The sequence below is a fragment of the Saccoglossus kowalevskii genome, chromosome 13 (genome assembly GCF_978046115.1).
Source record: "Saccoglossus kowalevskii chromosome 13, keSacKowa6.1, whole genome shotgun sequence".
In the NCBI taxonomy this organism is placed as follows: domain Eukaryota; kingdom Metazoa; phylum Hemichordata; class Enteropneusta; family Harrimaniidae; genus Saccoglossus; species Saccoglossus kowalevskii.
The window spans coordinates 30,271,033-30,286,102 of NC_140653.1; the positions used below are offsets into that span (position 1 = coordinate 30,271,033).

The window sequence follows — 15,070 nt, forward strand, 5'->3', positions numbered from 1 at the left end:
ATTGTCTTTGGTTATATCTGCAGAGAAATGACGTCATCAATCGACAAAAAATTCATGTTTATTTCGAAAGCCTGGAATAAAACTTAATCTGGCAATTAGATTCTGTAGTAATTTTGTAATGTCCTTTGTAAAATAATTATCACAATAAAATTTCCAGCTCACTAAATTCACATATTCAATTTCTGAATGAATACGAAACCATGCGAGCAGTCTAGAACACGAGAATTTATTCAGAGGTGTGAAATGAAACATTTTAATCGTAATAAGTATCACTTGTGCTGTTCACTTTATAATTTAATTTGTGATTTTACGATCATGATAACGAGAAAAAAAAATAAAATGCAGTAATAGTAATATTTTTAAAAAGTAAAAAGTTATCATCAAATGTTGTGAAGCGTCTATTTAAACAACCTGCAATGTTTTTGATCAATTCATTATCGGTAGATAGACAAGTTTCTGGAATGAACTGGTGAGTTTTGTCGCACAAATTAGTAAAAGTGTAATAAATTGCAATCGTATGTTTGACTTTTTTGTCGTCTGTTTGTGTGTCTACTCCTGTGTCTTATATCCCATGAACCAATGGTCATATTTCAATGAAACTTGGTACATAGATGCTCTGAGATAATGCGCAGATCTGATTAGTTTTTGTCTGAAATCTGTGAATATTAATTACCCGATTTGCATATTAATTATCCGATTTTAAGCATTTTCAATTGTTTCTTATTGTATAATTAATTAAACAAATTTCAGTGAAACTTGGTACATATATATGGTTGCCCTTGGATAATGCACAGCTTTTAGTTTTTAGTTGAAATCCGTGCATATTAATTACCTAATTTGCATATCAGTTTGCCCATTTTAAGCATTTTCGCTTTTTATTAAGAACCATTCAACAGATTTCAAAGAAACTTGATAGATAGATGCTCTTGGATAATGCACAGACTTTATTAGGTTTTGATTAAAATTCATGCATATTAATGACCTAATTCGCATATTAATTAGCCAATTTTAAGCATTTTCCCTTGTTTCTCAAGAGCCATTCAACAGATTTTAATTAAACATGGTACATATATGCTCTGCGATAATGCGCAGATCTGATTAGTTTTTGGTTGAAATCATGTGCATTTTAATTACCTAAGTTGCATATTAATTAGCTAATTTTAAGACCTTTCATTTTTCTCTCATGTACAATTCATATACATGTTCAGTTTAGGGTTAAATTTTGGGCTTACTAATTACATAATTTGCATAAATTAGCCATTTATAAGTGCCCCACAGATAACTTGCAATTGAGTACCACTCTACAAATTTTAATAAATTTTAATTTTAATAATCCAGAGATCTGATTACTTCAGGGTTGAAATCTATGTGTAATAATTACCTGTTATTAGTTTCATGTGTCCTTCTTATTATGCATAACGGTAATGTACCAAGCACTGTTACAGATAGACATGCAACCAGGGCTATAATGAAGGCATCTGGCAATGTGATATGACTAATGTATCAGATGACTATTTATGGTCATGTGACCTCAATATTATAACTGTAATAACTGTAAGTACTGCTGCATATGGGGACATGTGACTGGTATATAATTTTGTGTGAGAAGATAATGTCATTGACCAAGTCATCATATATGACTATTATTTCATTAAATATTTATAATTGTTAAATCATAGTTATTTGGAACCACCTTGATCATTGTTTGCAGTTATATTTTTAAAAACTGTATTTGTATTTGACCATTGTCTAAACAGTCTTGCTTACAGCATCATTTTTGCCCCAAATACAGTTTCTCACGTACTAATACATTCTACTATATAACGTTGAGGGCAGCACACAAAATAACTGGCAAAATACTTAGACAAACAAATATAGTGTGGGGTATAATAATACGCTTCAGTTGAACTTGATGGCAGAATAAAACAGTCAATGAGGATGCAAAACACGGTATGGTTTATTGCTGGATAAACTGGCATAGAAACATGTAACACGTGAATAAGGAGCCCCGAAACTCCGAAACTAGCCCTTTATATAGGTGCGTATCGAACGTGAGAGAAAACACGTAAGCGGGAAATACAAAATGTAAGTACGCGGGAGAAAAAGATACAATACAGAGTAAAATGATTGGCTGAAATTAAATGATTCTAATTGGTCGAGAATTACTCAGAGGAATCCTTCATGCGAAAGGTAAACGAATTAACTATAGCGAAATGACATAATAAGAATAATAATAGCAATATAAAACGAATACAAATATATATTATGAATCTCCGACATATAGATCAGTTATACTGACTTTAACAAGACGGAAATGGAAAGCCAATAAAGGGCGTAGAAAAGGTTCCTGACTCATTTTTAATATGTGATTTAGAGAAATTCCAATACGTGTGTACCTCTACAATGGTAGATCAATGACCAACATTCATTTGTGTTGTCACTTGGTGGCGCTCTCCATTGCGTATTGCATTCTTGTTGTATTCATTTCACCGTCAAGTATTACAATTTTTCGTATACATGTGAAATAACAAATTTATGATAAATAAGCATTAATTCAGCTAATGAAAAATCATACCCCCCCTTCAAAGTATACTGTTATTCACACAGTACACATTCAAGTTATTCAACAATTATGTGAAATATGTTAAAGGACGGTGGTCATCGCGCAGCGCGTCTTCGAATTTTATTAAAATACACAAAGTATTTTACACCCGGGGGGGGTCACTCTATATGCCGTTACTACCCCATGTGCGTTCCAAATTTAGCGGGGAAAGGGGGTGTTTTTCACCTTCTAAAGCGGGCCCGCGCGGGAGGCAAATAGGCCCCCTTTAAAATTATAATGTCTGCAATAGGCCTCCAGGAATAAACTCACAGGGTTGCTGCGCCCGCTGTGCCCACCCTCTTGCAACAACCACTCCCAAACATCACCCTAGGCCATAGCTTGTTTGAGTTGATCACACCCCACTTGAGAGAAAAAAACGGCAGAGAATGCCCGCAATAGGAGTAGGAAGTTCTCAATACACGTCTGCAATGGGGGGTGTTATTTTTCTTCAACATGTCTGCTCTAGGGGGTACTACATTTACAGTAGCCCGCAATAGGGGGTATGGTTTGGCAATGTGCTGCCAGCCCTTAAGGGTCTATTAGTTTTTAGCAAGAACGCACATGGTGTAAGGTTTTAATATATAGTGACCCCCCGGGATTTTACAAGCGTTGTGTACGTTGCTATGAGTCCCATATCGAACAGAATGGAGTGCGACAACCACTGCCCTTTAATGGATTTCGATCCAACTCGCACCATACCAACTCGCACCAGACCAACTCGCACCAATGCTAACTCGCACCAATGCCAACTCGCACCAAACCAACTCGCACCACGATCATATTTCTAAGCATTTGTGTGGTTCGCTTTGCCCCTTTGTTGCTAGAAACGTTTCTTGGATAATAAAAAAATATCCAAAATAAGGGTCTGCTTAGTTAATCAGCGGCAACCGGTACAACCGCCTATGAGTGGGAGGCGAACGTACCGGCGACTGACTAACCATGCCGACCCTACTGTAGGTCATTTTTAAACTCAAAGAAAACGGACTGGCGATTTCCGGTAAAGAACTGCATTTATATCGAATATTTATACATGTGCCCGACAAGAAGTCCGCTATCGGGGCGCAGCTGATGGAGTGCGTGGTGGCGGGGGTCGACGACAGACAATGGAAGACTACTGTAGTACATTCAAAAACTAGTAACATGTTTTTTCAACGTATGTGTCTTAATGGGCGAAATAATATACGATAGAAATTACACTACATCGGAGTTCTTGAAATTATTAACGGCGGAATAATATACGATAGAAATTACACTACATCGGAGTTCTTGAAATTATTAACGGCGGAATAATATACGATAGAAATTACACTACATCGTAGTTCTTGAAATTATTAACGGCGAAATAATATACGATAGAAATTACACTACATCGGAGTTCTTGAAATTATTAACGGCGAAATAATATACGATAGAAATTACATAACATCGGAGTTCTTGAAATTATTAACGGCGAAATAATATACGATAGAAATTACATAACATCGGAGTTCTTGAAATTATTAACGGCGAAATAATATACGATAGAAATTACACAACATCGGAGTTCTTGAAATTATTAACGGCGGAATAATATACGATAGAAATTACACAACATCGGAGTTCTTGAAATTATTAACGGCGGAATAATATACGATAGAAATTACATAACATCGGAGTTCTTGAAATTATTAACGGCGAAATAATATACGATAGAAATTACTTAACATCGGAGTTCTTGAAATTATTAACGGCGAAATAGTATACGATAGAAATTACACTACATCGGAGTTCTTGACAAATACTAACGGCGGAATAATATACGATAGAAATTACACAACATCGGAGTTCTTGAAATTATTAACGGCGAAATAATATACGATAGAAATTACATAACATCGGAGTTCTTGAAATTATTAACGGCGAAATAATATACGATAGAAATTACATAACATCGGAGTTCTTGACAAATACTAACGGCGAAATAATATACGATAGAAATTACATAACATCGGAGTTCTTGACAAATACTAACGGCGAAATAATATACGATAGAAATTACATAACATCGGAGTTCTTGACAAATACTAACGGCGAAATAATATACGGTGGTGTTGTTATAGGTATGTCATGTTAACATTGGTGTTATGTTTACAGGGCATACTATAATTATAGAAATGACATCTTTCCATTTGATGTCGTTTTTCTAGAGGATGTTAGGCACTAATAAATAAAAGTCTACCACCAATTAACATTATTTTATACTATTTTAGTTCTGCCACACAATGATACTATTCAAGTGAATTGTTATAATCACACACAATTTAGCGAAAAGACCATTTAATACAAAGGGGGGGCTTATAGACTACATAATGAAACATGCATTCTGAACAAAATGTGGAGATGCTCTAGCAATGGCCAAACTAAAGCTAAGTGTCCATACTGTTTCACAAAAGTGTTTTTAGAAAGTTTACAGACAACTTTATTCCAGCCCATTAATTCACTATGAATACTTAACACCTTTGATGCACCATAATTTATTCCATAACAAAGCATTGTACTATCAAATGATACACGTACATACTAGTATATATATACTTTGTCAAAATATATTCAATTTCCAAAATAGAAAACTTTCATATAAAAAAAAAGAAAATTTGAAAAAAATGACTACATGTATGTATGAACTTAAATATATACCAGTATATAGCAGTTTCCAGGTCAGTTATTCAGATAAATATACTCACCAATGACAACACTCATACACATCAGATATGTTTGATTCTAAGAACACATATTTGACACTTTAATCTTTATCATACCAAGTGTTGGACAGATATGTTAATATAGATAATTCAGCTACCATGCCATTCAGCCATCTTAGATTTCACATGATTGAAGGTCACAGAAGAATGACAACATTGTTTTTCTCTTTCTGAATTTGATAACGAACCGAATAATATAAATATTGCACATAGAGCCACAATTTACTTCTATATGCTTGCACACTATTGGGCTAATTGACCATTTTACGCCCAGATAAAACAAGCAGCCTATCGGCTGAGATAGCTCCGCTGTTAGCAATGCACATTTCAATTAAAGAACTGAAGACATCATTAGAAAATGAACAATATGTATAGTATCAAAGCAATCGGACTTACAGTTTTTAACAAGAAGTCGAAAATATCACTTTCTACCAAAAATGACCAAAATATCACCAAAATTAGAGAATTGAAGATATCATCACGAAATGAACAAATCTAAGAAAGGTCTACATGTAGTATCTGTATATGTAATATCAAAGCAATTGAACTTTTGGTTTTTAACAAGAAGTCGAAAATATCACTTTTTACCAAAAATTACAAAAATATTCACCAAAATTAGAGAATTAAAGATATCATTACAAAATGAACAAATCTGAGAGAGGTCCACATGTAGTACCTATATATGTAATATCAAAGCAATTGCACTTGCGGTTTTTAACAAGAAGTCAAAAATATCACTTTTTACCAAAAATGACAAAAATATTCACCAAAATTAGAGAATTGAAGATATCAACATGAAATGAACAAACCTAAGAGAGGTCTACCCAAGGTACATATACACCAAGTATCAAAGCATTCAGGCTTGTAGTTTTCAAGAAGAAGTCGAAAAAGTAAAACATTGACACGGACGACGGAAACGGACGACGACCAATCACTCATATGATAAGCTCCGCTCGACAAAGTCGACAGCGGAGCTAAATATGCATATATTACGTGTGCTTATATTAATAGGCATATTTCAATACCAAATAATTAAAACAAATTTAAAGTTAGTGTTTTATAATATTCCAGATTTTGATTCTGCTTAAAATACCTTTTTTTTTTTATGTATTAAGGCATTTTAAAGTGGGTTAAAAAATATCAAACAATTAAGAAAATTTGAAAATTTTGCAATTTCAATTTTGCCATACAAGCGGAAATAATATAACAGAATATATATGCCATCCATTACTGGTCCAAGGTCTATAAATTGAACATGATACAATATTAAATTTTAAAATATTAAAGAAAAACTATTAAAATATTATAAGCAAATCTACAACGATTCTGTGCTTCCTACCTGCATCATTATCCAGTTATCCGATTGGATGTCTTTAACTCTCACCCACGATTCAGGGTCATCCTAGGCTAGTCCACCAATTTCGGAAAATCCAAAACAAAATTGTATTTGTTATAACTATCATTTTTCAGCTCAAAATAAATACTGCATACAAAATGCCACAAACAACATTCAATAGATTCATTCCACTGCATGTACTGTTTTACTATTTTTTATTTTCCAATATTTCCAGAAAAAAAATACCCAAATTACAATATTTAATAATTTATATTAATCTAGTAAATTTTATATTATTAGTTATTTAAAAATTAATGTATTTAATTTAACTAGAAGGCACTGAAAACCTCCACCATAGATGCAAATTCCTCACAAATATTTCCTCCCTACTGTATTACTAGTATTATGTCTTCACATCACATTATTTTTATTGTCATGAGCCTACACTTTTTTTTTAAGAGAAAGACTAAATTGTGTCTTGAATAATTCAATGAATTAGACAATGACAACATCTGGCAATAGTCAAGAATACAAACATTAGTTGTTTCCATAGAAAATTTATCCAGATCTCTTATAAAACCTAATTACTTGGTTTATGTCTGAAAGACGACATCTCCTTAAAATAAAATAAAAATTCATTAACTTGTTGAGTTATTTGGCAATGGATACTATAAACAGTGGTTACTCCTATAAAGGTATTAAAATTACATACCTATTAAACAAATATCCACCAAACATGTGCATAGAAATTTAAAGAATGAAAAACACTTAAAAAAATATGCAGCAAATTATATATCATTAATTACAATAGTTCAAATTCTAAAAGTTAAAAATTACAGAAGAACAATGGCTTTTCAATCTTTCCTAAGATTCTATTTTACAATAAGATATTATTAAAATTATTGTTTTATAATATTTTTTATTCCTTTAAAAAAAGTCCTGAAGAACTGAGTAGCATTTAGATTACATAACAAGGAATGAAACAGTGTTCATTCTTACCATGTAACAAATGTAAATACAGATTTCTATTTTAGAAAAATAAGTATATTAATATGCAAAATTATTAAATGAATTTTATTGTGTTTTTGTCTTCTCATTCGAAAAACTAGAAGATGGATACATCCAAAACAGGAAAAATTGTATCAGACTTGAAAGAATACCCTGTAAACATGGTAGCTGAAATGAAAAACAAAATTGTTAGATATCTTGAATGCTGATGGAAAAATAATTTTCAAATAAACTTTGAAGCAGGCTCACTTATGAATGTATTGTTAGGCCAGACTTTTTTTATTCCTTGTTTCTCGAGTTTTTATAAGGCAATTTTTTTGAGGAGGACGAAAAAAAATAAATAAAATTAATTCTTTTTTTCCATTAGATTTGTGTGATTCTCAAAGAATTGTAAGTAAGATCATTGATCGGAGAGAAGAAATGAAATAAAATTTTATTCCATGTATAACCTTGTTTTTTCGTCTGCCCGAGACATTGGTACTTTGATCATGATACTCTCACGAAAATGCAACTTGGGTTTGTTATGCAGCGGGCGGAAAAAAAATGAAGATAAAAATAAGTTTTTTTAGCAATTTTTTGCACTTACAAGTCGACGGGTACGAGAAATTACGCTGAAATTATATTTTATTTTTATTTCATTTTTGGCTCCTGTTCATTCGGCGGGTTCATGAAACAAGGGATAATAAAAGTCTGGCCTTACCAGTCTATGTCTATTAGAACAACACCTCCAACATGTACTGTATCACCTCTTAACATCTCCAAACAGTGAGCTCTAAATCTTGAATTTTGTTCAATTTGAAAATGCAGCAACCTCACTCAGTCATCCATTAACTTTTTGGGCGCCATACCTTTTCCTGTCAATATGAAATGTTTGAACTAACCTGTATGTAAATATCATCTATAAGGACACCATACACATACCAACAGAGTGATGCTACAAACATAGAGACTGCTGGCATCACTGATAATTTAGAAGATGATTTGCTTTTTACAATATCTGCCTGTAAGAATAAAACAAATTCATTACATTATTCGAAAGTAGCCTACCCGGGGTACATCTAGTTTTATTTATTAAAAAATATCTACATAAAGTGGCACTTATTGCTCTTTCAGATGACATACCGTATTAGAATAGACCCACAAATCTTTATGTTTTGGATTAATTAATTCCATACACGCTTGACTGGGAATATTTTTTAAATAGTTGTTATTCAGATCGCCTGAAGATAGCAATCCCTTCCCAATAGACCATTTTCCGTTCACTGCGAGAATCACGCGTTATGCGTGAAATCGAACGTAAAAACTAGACAAACAAAGGTCATAGCGTCGCAGTGGCGTCAAACATCGCATGAGATTCGACAAACACGAAAGTATTTTGGGGAACATTTCCATGTCAATAATGTGCTGTCCACATTTGATGATGGGCAATTTCGATTAAGTGAGGATATTCGAATGCAATATTCCTCTGTCGAAGATCGGCCGGTCGATGTGCGCTACGAAATAAAGAAATTCGAGTTCAAAATCAAATCGTTCGATTTTTGCGGCAGACGTTCAACGTGCGTCTTTCATGCATCTCGCGAGATCTCGCAGTTGTACGGAAAATCACCAATTTGCAATGTGAATATTGCTCACAAGTTATTATAAATAAAACACCAGTACTAAGTTATACCTCAAAAGAATTTATATTTATTTTCAAAATTTACAATCTATATATTAAGGGACTTGAAGCAGCCTTTCTTGTCCTCGGTCACTTCACTAGCTTATCCTCGCACACTCTACTTGCAAATGCTGTAACCATGAGTCTATAAAAAGTAAAAGCTAACAGACTAGTATGTCTCTAGCCCATAGAACAGTTGCATTAACTTTACAGACATACCAAACAATGTCAATTTTAATAAAACATTGTCATTTAAACTATAGCCCTATTATGAATGAATTTTAACTCACCACTTCAGCAAGAGGTGCAAAACTAAAAGAGACTGAGGTGACTGCTGTTATTAGTCCCAATCTGTCAGCTGCTGTCACTTCATTTTCTACAACATAGTGTAGATAAAAATATAGGGCAGCTAGAAATGCACAGGCATAAGTACATTGCAGTAAAGACTGTGCCTGAAATTATGAATACAAAAATATAATGAAACTTAAATGGGTATACATATATGGTTCAATGGGACTTGGGTAAAAAAGTTTAATGGAATTGAACTCAAAATATGTAATGAAATTTTGGTAAAAAAATGAAACTTCGGCGTATTTAATGTCATATTCCATCACTAGCAGCAATCCATGGGTGTATATTTGGCTATATAGTGCTGGGATGCGATTGCCATTGCTGGCAATATACTGTAATTGGATGAGCATACTTGGTTGAATCGCTAAGAATTGGGGGAAATAATCCAGTATGTTTAATTTAATTGTTTGAACAAAATGATACAAGATATCTTGATCTCAGACTGCTAAAGTGATGTCCATCTAACCAAGAATGTATGATCCCGAAACAAAGCCTTGTTTATCTGTGAGAACAGACAAATTGACAATCACACTAAATCACACAACCTAGGGTACCGGTATTACCTATGAGTATAGTACTTATGTACTAACTTTCAAATGAATCAGGTGATATATAAGTAAATAATCAGCATGGACATTTACAAAACTAAAGTATCAGTATTTAGCAAAATGGTCGCCAGTCAGCCATATTTGATCAAATTGTAATGAAAAGTGTGATGTCCATATGTGAGTCATCATACATTGTCTGTGTGTTAATGTCATTGAATGTAATTGGTCCAAGTATGTCTGGCCATGGATGCACAACGTGATGGAGCTGGGGTCAAAAATGTAAATGAAACTTGGGTAAATACTTATAATACAATGGAACTTGGATCAAAAAATATTGGAACCCAACAGATATAATAAAAATTACCCGGTATTATTTTTAATTTTAGACAAAGACAGTATGCAAATGTGCTTCTAATGGAGCAATTGACTAGAGTGGTTCTAAGTAGTTATGGTAAAACAATTGTAAATATTTAATGAAATAATTATCATATATGATGACTTAATATTTCGATTGTACCTAGTTTTTTTAAAATTTGGTATACTCAAGATATCTGTGGAGCACCTATAAATTGGTTATGCAAATTAGGTAATAATCACACAATTTAACCCTAAATGGAACATGTACTGGTATATGGCTTATCTCCAAGCATTTCACATGTGTATGTATGTTTCATTGAATCTGATGAGTGGTTGAGATATTAGTGGAAAAGATAAATATTGGCTAATTTATATGCAAATTAAGTCCTTTTTATACACAGATTTCAACCAAAAACTAATCAAGTATGCGCAGAATCGAAGAACATCTATGTATCATGTTACATCAAAATCTGTTTAGTGGTATATGAGAAAACGTGAAAATGCTTAAAATTGCCTAATTAATATGCTAATTAAGTAATTGGTATACACAGCATTTCAACCAAAATTACTCAGCACTGTGTATTCTTCCTACCAAGTATCTTTGAAATCTGTTTAATAATACATAAGAAACAAGTGAAAATGCTTAAAATTGCCTGATCAATAGACAAATTAGGTGCAAATTTCAATTAAACCAGGTCTATGCATTATCCCATAGAATCTATGTACCAAATTTCATTAAAATCTGATAATTGGTTCTTGAGATATCAGTGGAACAGATACACACACACACACACACACACACACCCACACACACACACAGATATAGCACAAGGACTTCTATTGTGTGTTTTTGAACATCATACAGTGTATAAATAACTTAGTATAATTATCCAGCAACACATATTTACCTTACGTTCAGTAAATAGTATATAAATAATAACATAAGAAGTCTGAAAAATAGACCCAATTGTGTTAACAACCAGAGTGGTCATGTCTTGCCGCATGAAACCATAGTAGAAGATAGCAAAGGTACTGAAAATGAATCAAATGGAACAAAAAATACAAATAATAAATGAACAAACAAATCAATAAATTTTTATATCACCAACTAAATAAGTACATTCATCATGATTTTAAATGACAGTAACATAGTTAGCTGAAAATGATGAAATAAAAAATAATTCTTGGTCATTCTTGAGTGAAGGCAGAAGGACACTCTGAATGGCTGGATTCCAAACTAAACAGTGACTAAAAATGCTGTTTGAAAAAATAGATGTCTTTATGGTATATTGTTATAACCCCACTAGATCCAAACTCAAAAGAGGGGTATTCTAGTTAAATCCTGATACAGATTAGGAGGATTGAATTTCAAATCATTAAAATTACTTTTCTTTAACAAAAAAAAAAGCTTTCACAACAATTATGTTTTAACTGAAAAAATAATTACTACATATCTCATTAATTATGCATGTAAAGTGCACCAACATCAAACTTGGCCATCGTTGCATATTTGTTTATACCATATATAAATTTTTAACCGATCATGTAAAAATTACTTGAATTATCGCACCCACAAGCGAAAACCAATCAGTAGCCATCTCTCATTAATCATGCAAGCAATATGCACCAACATCGAGCTTGCCTATTGTTGCATGTTTGTTTATACCATATATAAATTTGTAACCAATTGTGTAAAAATTACTTGATTTATCGCTCCCACAAGCGAAAACCAATCAGTAGCCATCTCTCATTAATTATGCAAGCAAAATGCAACAACATCGAACTCGGCCACGTTTGCATGTTTGTTTATAACATATATAAATTTGAAATCGATCGTGTAAAAATTACTTGTCATTGAGTTATCACACCTACAAGTCTTGCCAGCAACAACAACGTCAAAAACTTCCCCTCACTATACCTTCCCCTTCGTTTACACTACACTACGGGTAAGACAAAAAAACAGAGAATGAAATGAACCAAATAAAAATTCATGTTTTTTTATTGTTATTTATAACTAGAATTGATGCTATTTTTCTGAGGATTGCAACCCTGCTATTGTGAATAAAATTTAAATATAACCCCACAATATGAGCATTATTTTGAGGTTGGATTTAATTTGCATACTTGCAGATTCAGTAATACTAATACCTGAAAACAAAGGCATTTGTGTGCTGTAATAAATTAAACTACAAAGTATGCACACATAAATTTTCATGAAATATGATCATTAAAATTCTTGTCAACAAATTATATAATAAAAATAAAGATTGTTTTATATCATACTTACTTAACAAGTCCTATTATAAAAGGTAAAAATGGTATATTGTGTGTGTTCTTCTTTTTATAAATCTGATAACAATCTGGACTGGAATAAATAACAAAGATATAATAACAAGCAGCCTGTCGACTAAGATAGCTCTGCTCAATTAAAGAACAGAAGATATCATTAGAAAATGAACAATATGTATAGTATCAAAACAATAGGATCTGCTGTTTTCAACAAGAATTTCACCAAAAATGACAAAAATAATCATCAAAATTAGATAATTGAAGATATTATTAGAAAATGAACAATATGCATAGTATCAATACAATGGGACGTGCTGTTTTCAGCAAGAATTCGAAAATATCACATTTCACCAAAAATGACAAAAAGAATTCATTAAAATTAGATAATTGAAGATATCATCACGAAATGAACAAATCTGAGAGAGTTCCACATGTAGTACCTACCGGTATATATGTAACTACAAAGCAATCTGATTTGCGGTTTTTAACAAGAAGTCGAAAATATCACTTTTTACCAAAAATGACAAAATATTCACCAGAATTAGAGAATTAAAGATATCATCACAAAATGAACAAATCTGAGAGAGTTCTACATGGAGTACCTATATATGTAACATCAAAGCAATTGGACTAATCTAAGAAAGGCTTACCCAAGGTACATATACATCAAGTATCAAAGCATTCAGGTTTGTAGTTTTCAAGAAGAAGTTAAAAAAGTAAAACATTGACATGGACAACGACGACGAACAATCATTCATATGATAAGCTCCGCTCGACTAAGTCGACAGCAGAGCTAAAAAAGATATATGTTTGTATAAAAAATAAATTTGTCACATGCGGGTTACATTAAATATAAATACTGATAATTTAAATGAATTTTAGGTGAACCCAATTAATACAAATATTGTTTTACATAATCTATAGTCACACTGCTCTCCATTGAAACTACAAATTTGTGATTGAGTAGTAGATTATTATATTAAGCAGTTTTTCAATTGTTGAAGTTGAATCTAGACATTGGGATACTCTATGTAATTACAGCTTCTAACTTTTAAAATTTAATAATTAGCAAAAGTGACACAGCAGAATAAATAAATAAATAAATAAATAAATAAATAAATAAATAAATAAATAAATAAATAAAAAAATAAATAACGCACATAAACCTAAATTCAAATTTGTTATTTTCTGAATCATTAAAATATTATTTATTTTAACCACATACAAACCTCTGTAATTACAATATTGCATGTACTACCAAAAGAGCAAATACGGTAACATATTATTATTAAAATTATTTATATTTTAGTTTTATCAAATTATTTACTTAGCTAGATTTATTATTAACTTTACCATATTTGCAGTTTTAGAAACAAATCTCCAAAATGCTCATAAACCAAAAATTGTATGTCACAAATACTACTAATGAACCTTAGAAAAGAGTTCTATGAATAAATAAAATATGCTATTACACGTGAAAGTGATTAGAAATGTACATTTTTTGTATATGGTTGTAATAAGGTTTTTATTTATCTTTCCACTCTATTATCATTGTTTAATTTCAATTTTGTCTATAGTATACGATTGTTATATCTTCACAGGAAGCAGAATGGCAGACCACAGTCACATAGAGCACGGTAACCGTGCATAGAGGGACTGTGGACAGACATTTAGCAGGGAGCTGTAATGAGCTCATTACAGCTCCCTGCATTTAGTAAGTAATTGAAGTCTGTATAACCATGGAGGTAGAAAAAATAAAGAAATGTATATAAAATAAGACATTATTAAAATTTAATCGGGTAATTCATCATAGAGAACAAAATAGTAAAAAGGGGACCACCACTTGGTATGAAATGACCGAGCCCTAATATTGACAGATTCCTACATCGTCCTACTTGTCGGCAGCGATGAGACGGTCCCGCCCGGTCGGTGTTTTGTACTTACATTTGAGCTCCATAACAAATAACACTAACCACTGTACATGCAATTGAAACAGCAAATATGAGCTCCATTCTGTCCCATACACGCACTAGTATCGGTCACAGTATTAGCAATGATATTCAAAGTTTCGAAACCAACGCACAGAAACTACGAGTATACCATACTAAAGCAGCCCAACACCATGTTTACAATGCAAGTCACCTGACAAACATGCAAATCTGAAACTTTTTCCGTCTGGTC

At 32.2% G+C, this 15,070-nt stretch overlaps 1 protein-coding gene across 1 annotated transcript; it reads right to left on the reverse strand.

The window, feature by feature from the left end:
- Positions 1–6,883: 6,883 nt before the first annotated feature.
- Positions 6,884–15,014, reverse strand: LOC102805328 (sugar transporter SWEET1-like). The gene is made up of 6 exons (XM_006811598.2): positions 14,834–15,014; positions 12,888–12,965; positions 11,509–11,632; positions 9,635–9,796; positions 8,569–8,688; positions 6,884–7,855 (listed from the first exon to the last, which is right to left on the reverse strand). Exons 1-6 carry the CDS (start codon positions 14,899–14,901, stop codon positions 7,754–7,756), a joined length of 654 nt encoding a protein of 217 aa, XP_006811661.1. The 5' UTR covers positions 14,902–15,014; the 3' UTR covers positions 6,884–7,753.
- Positions 15,015–15,070: the final 56 nt, after the last annotated feature.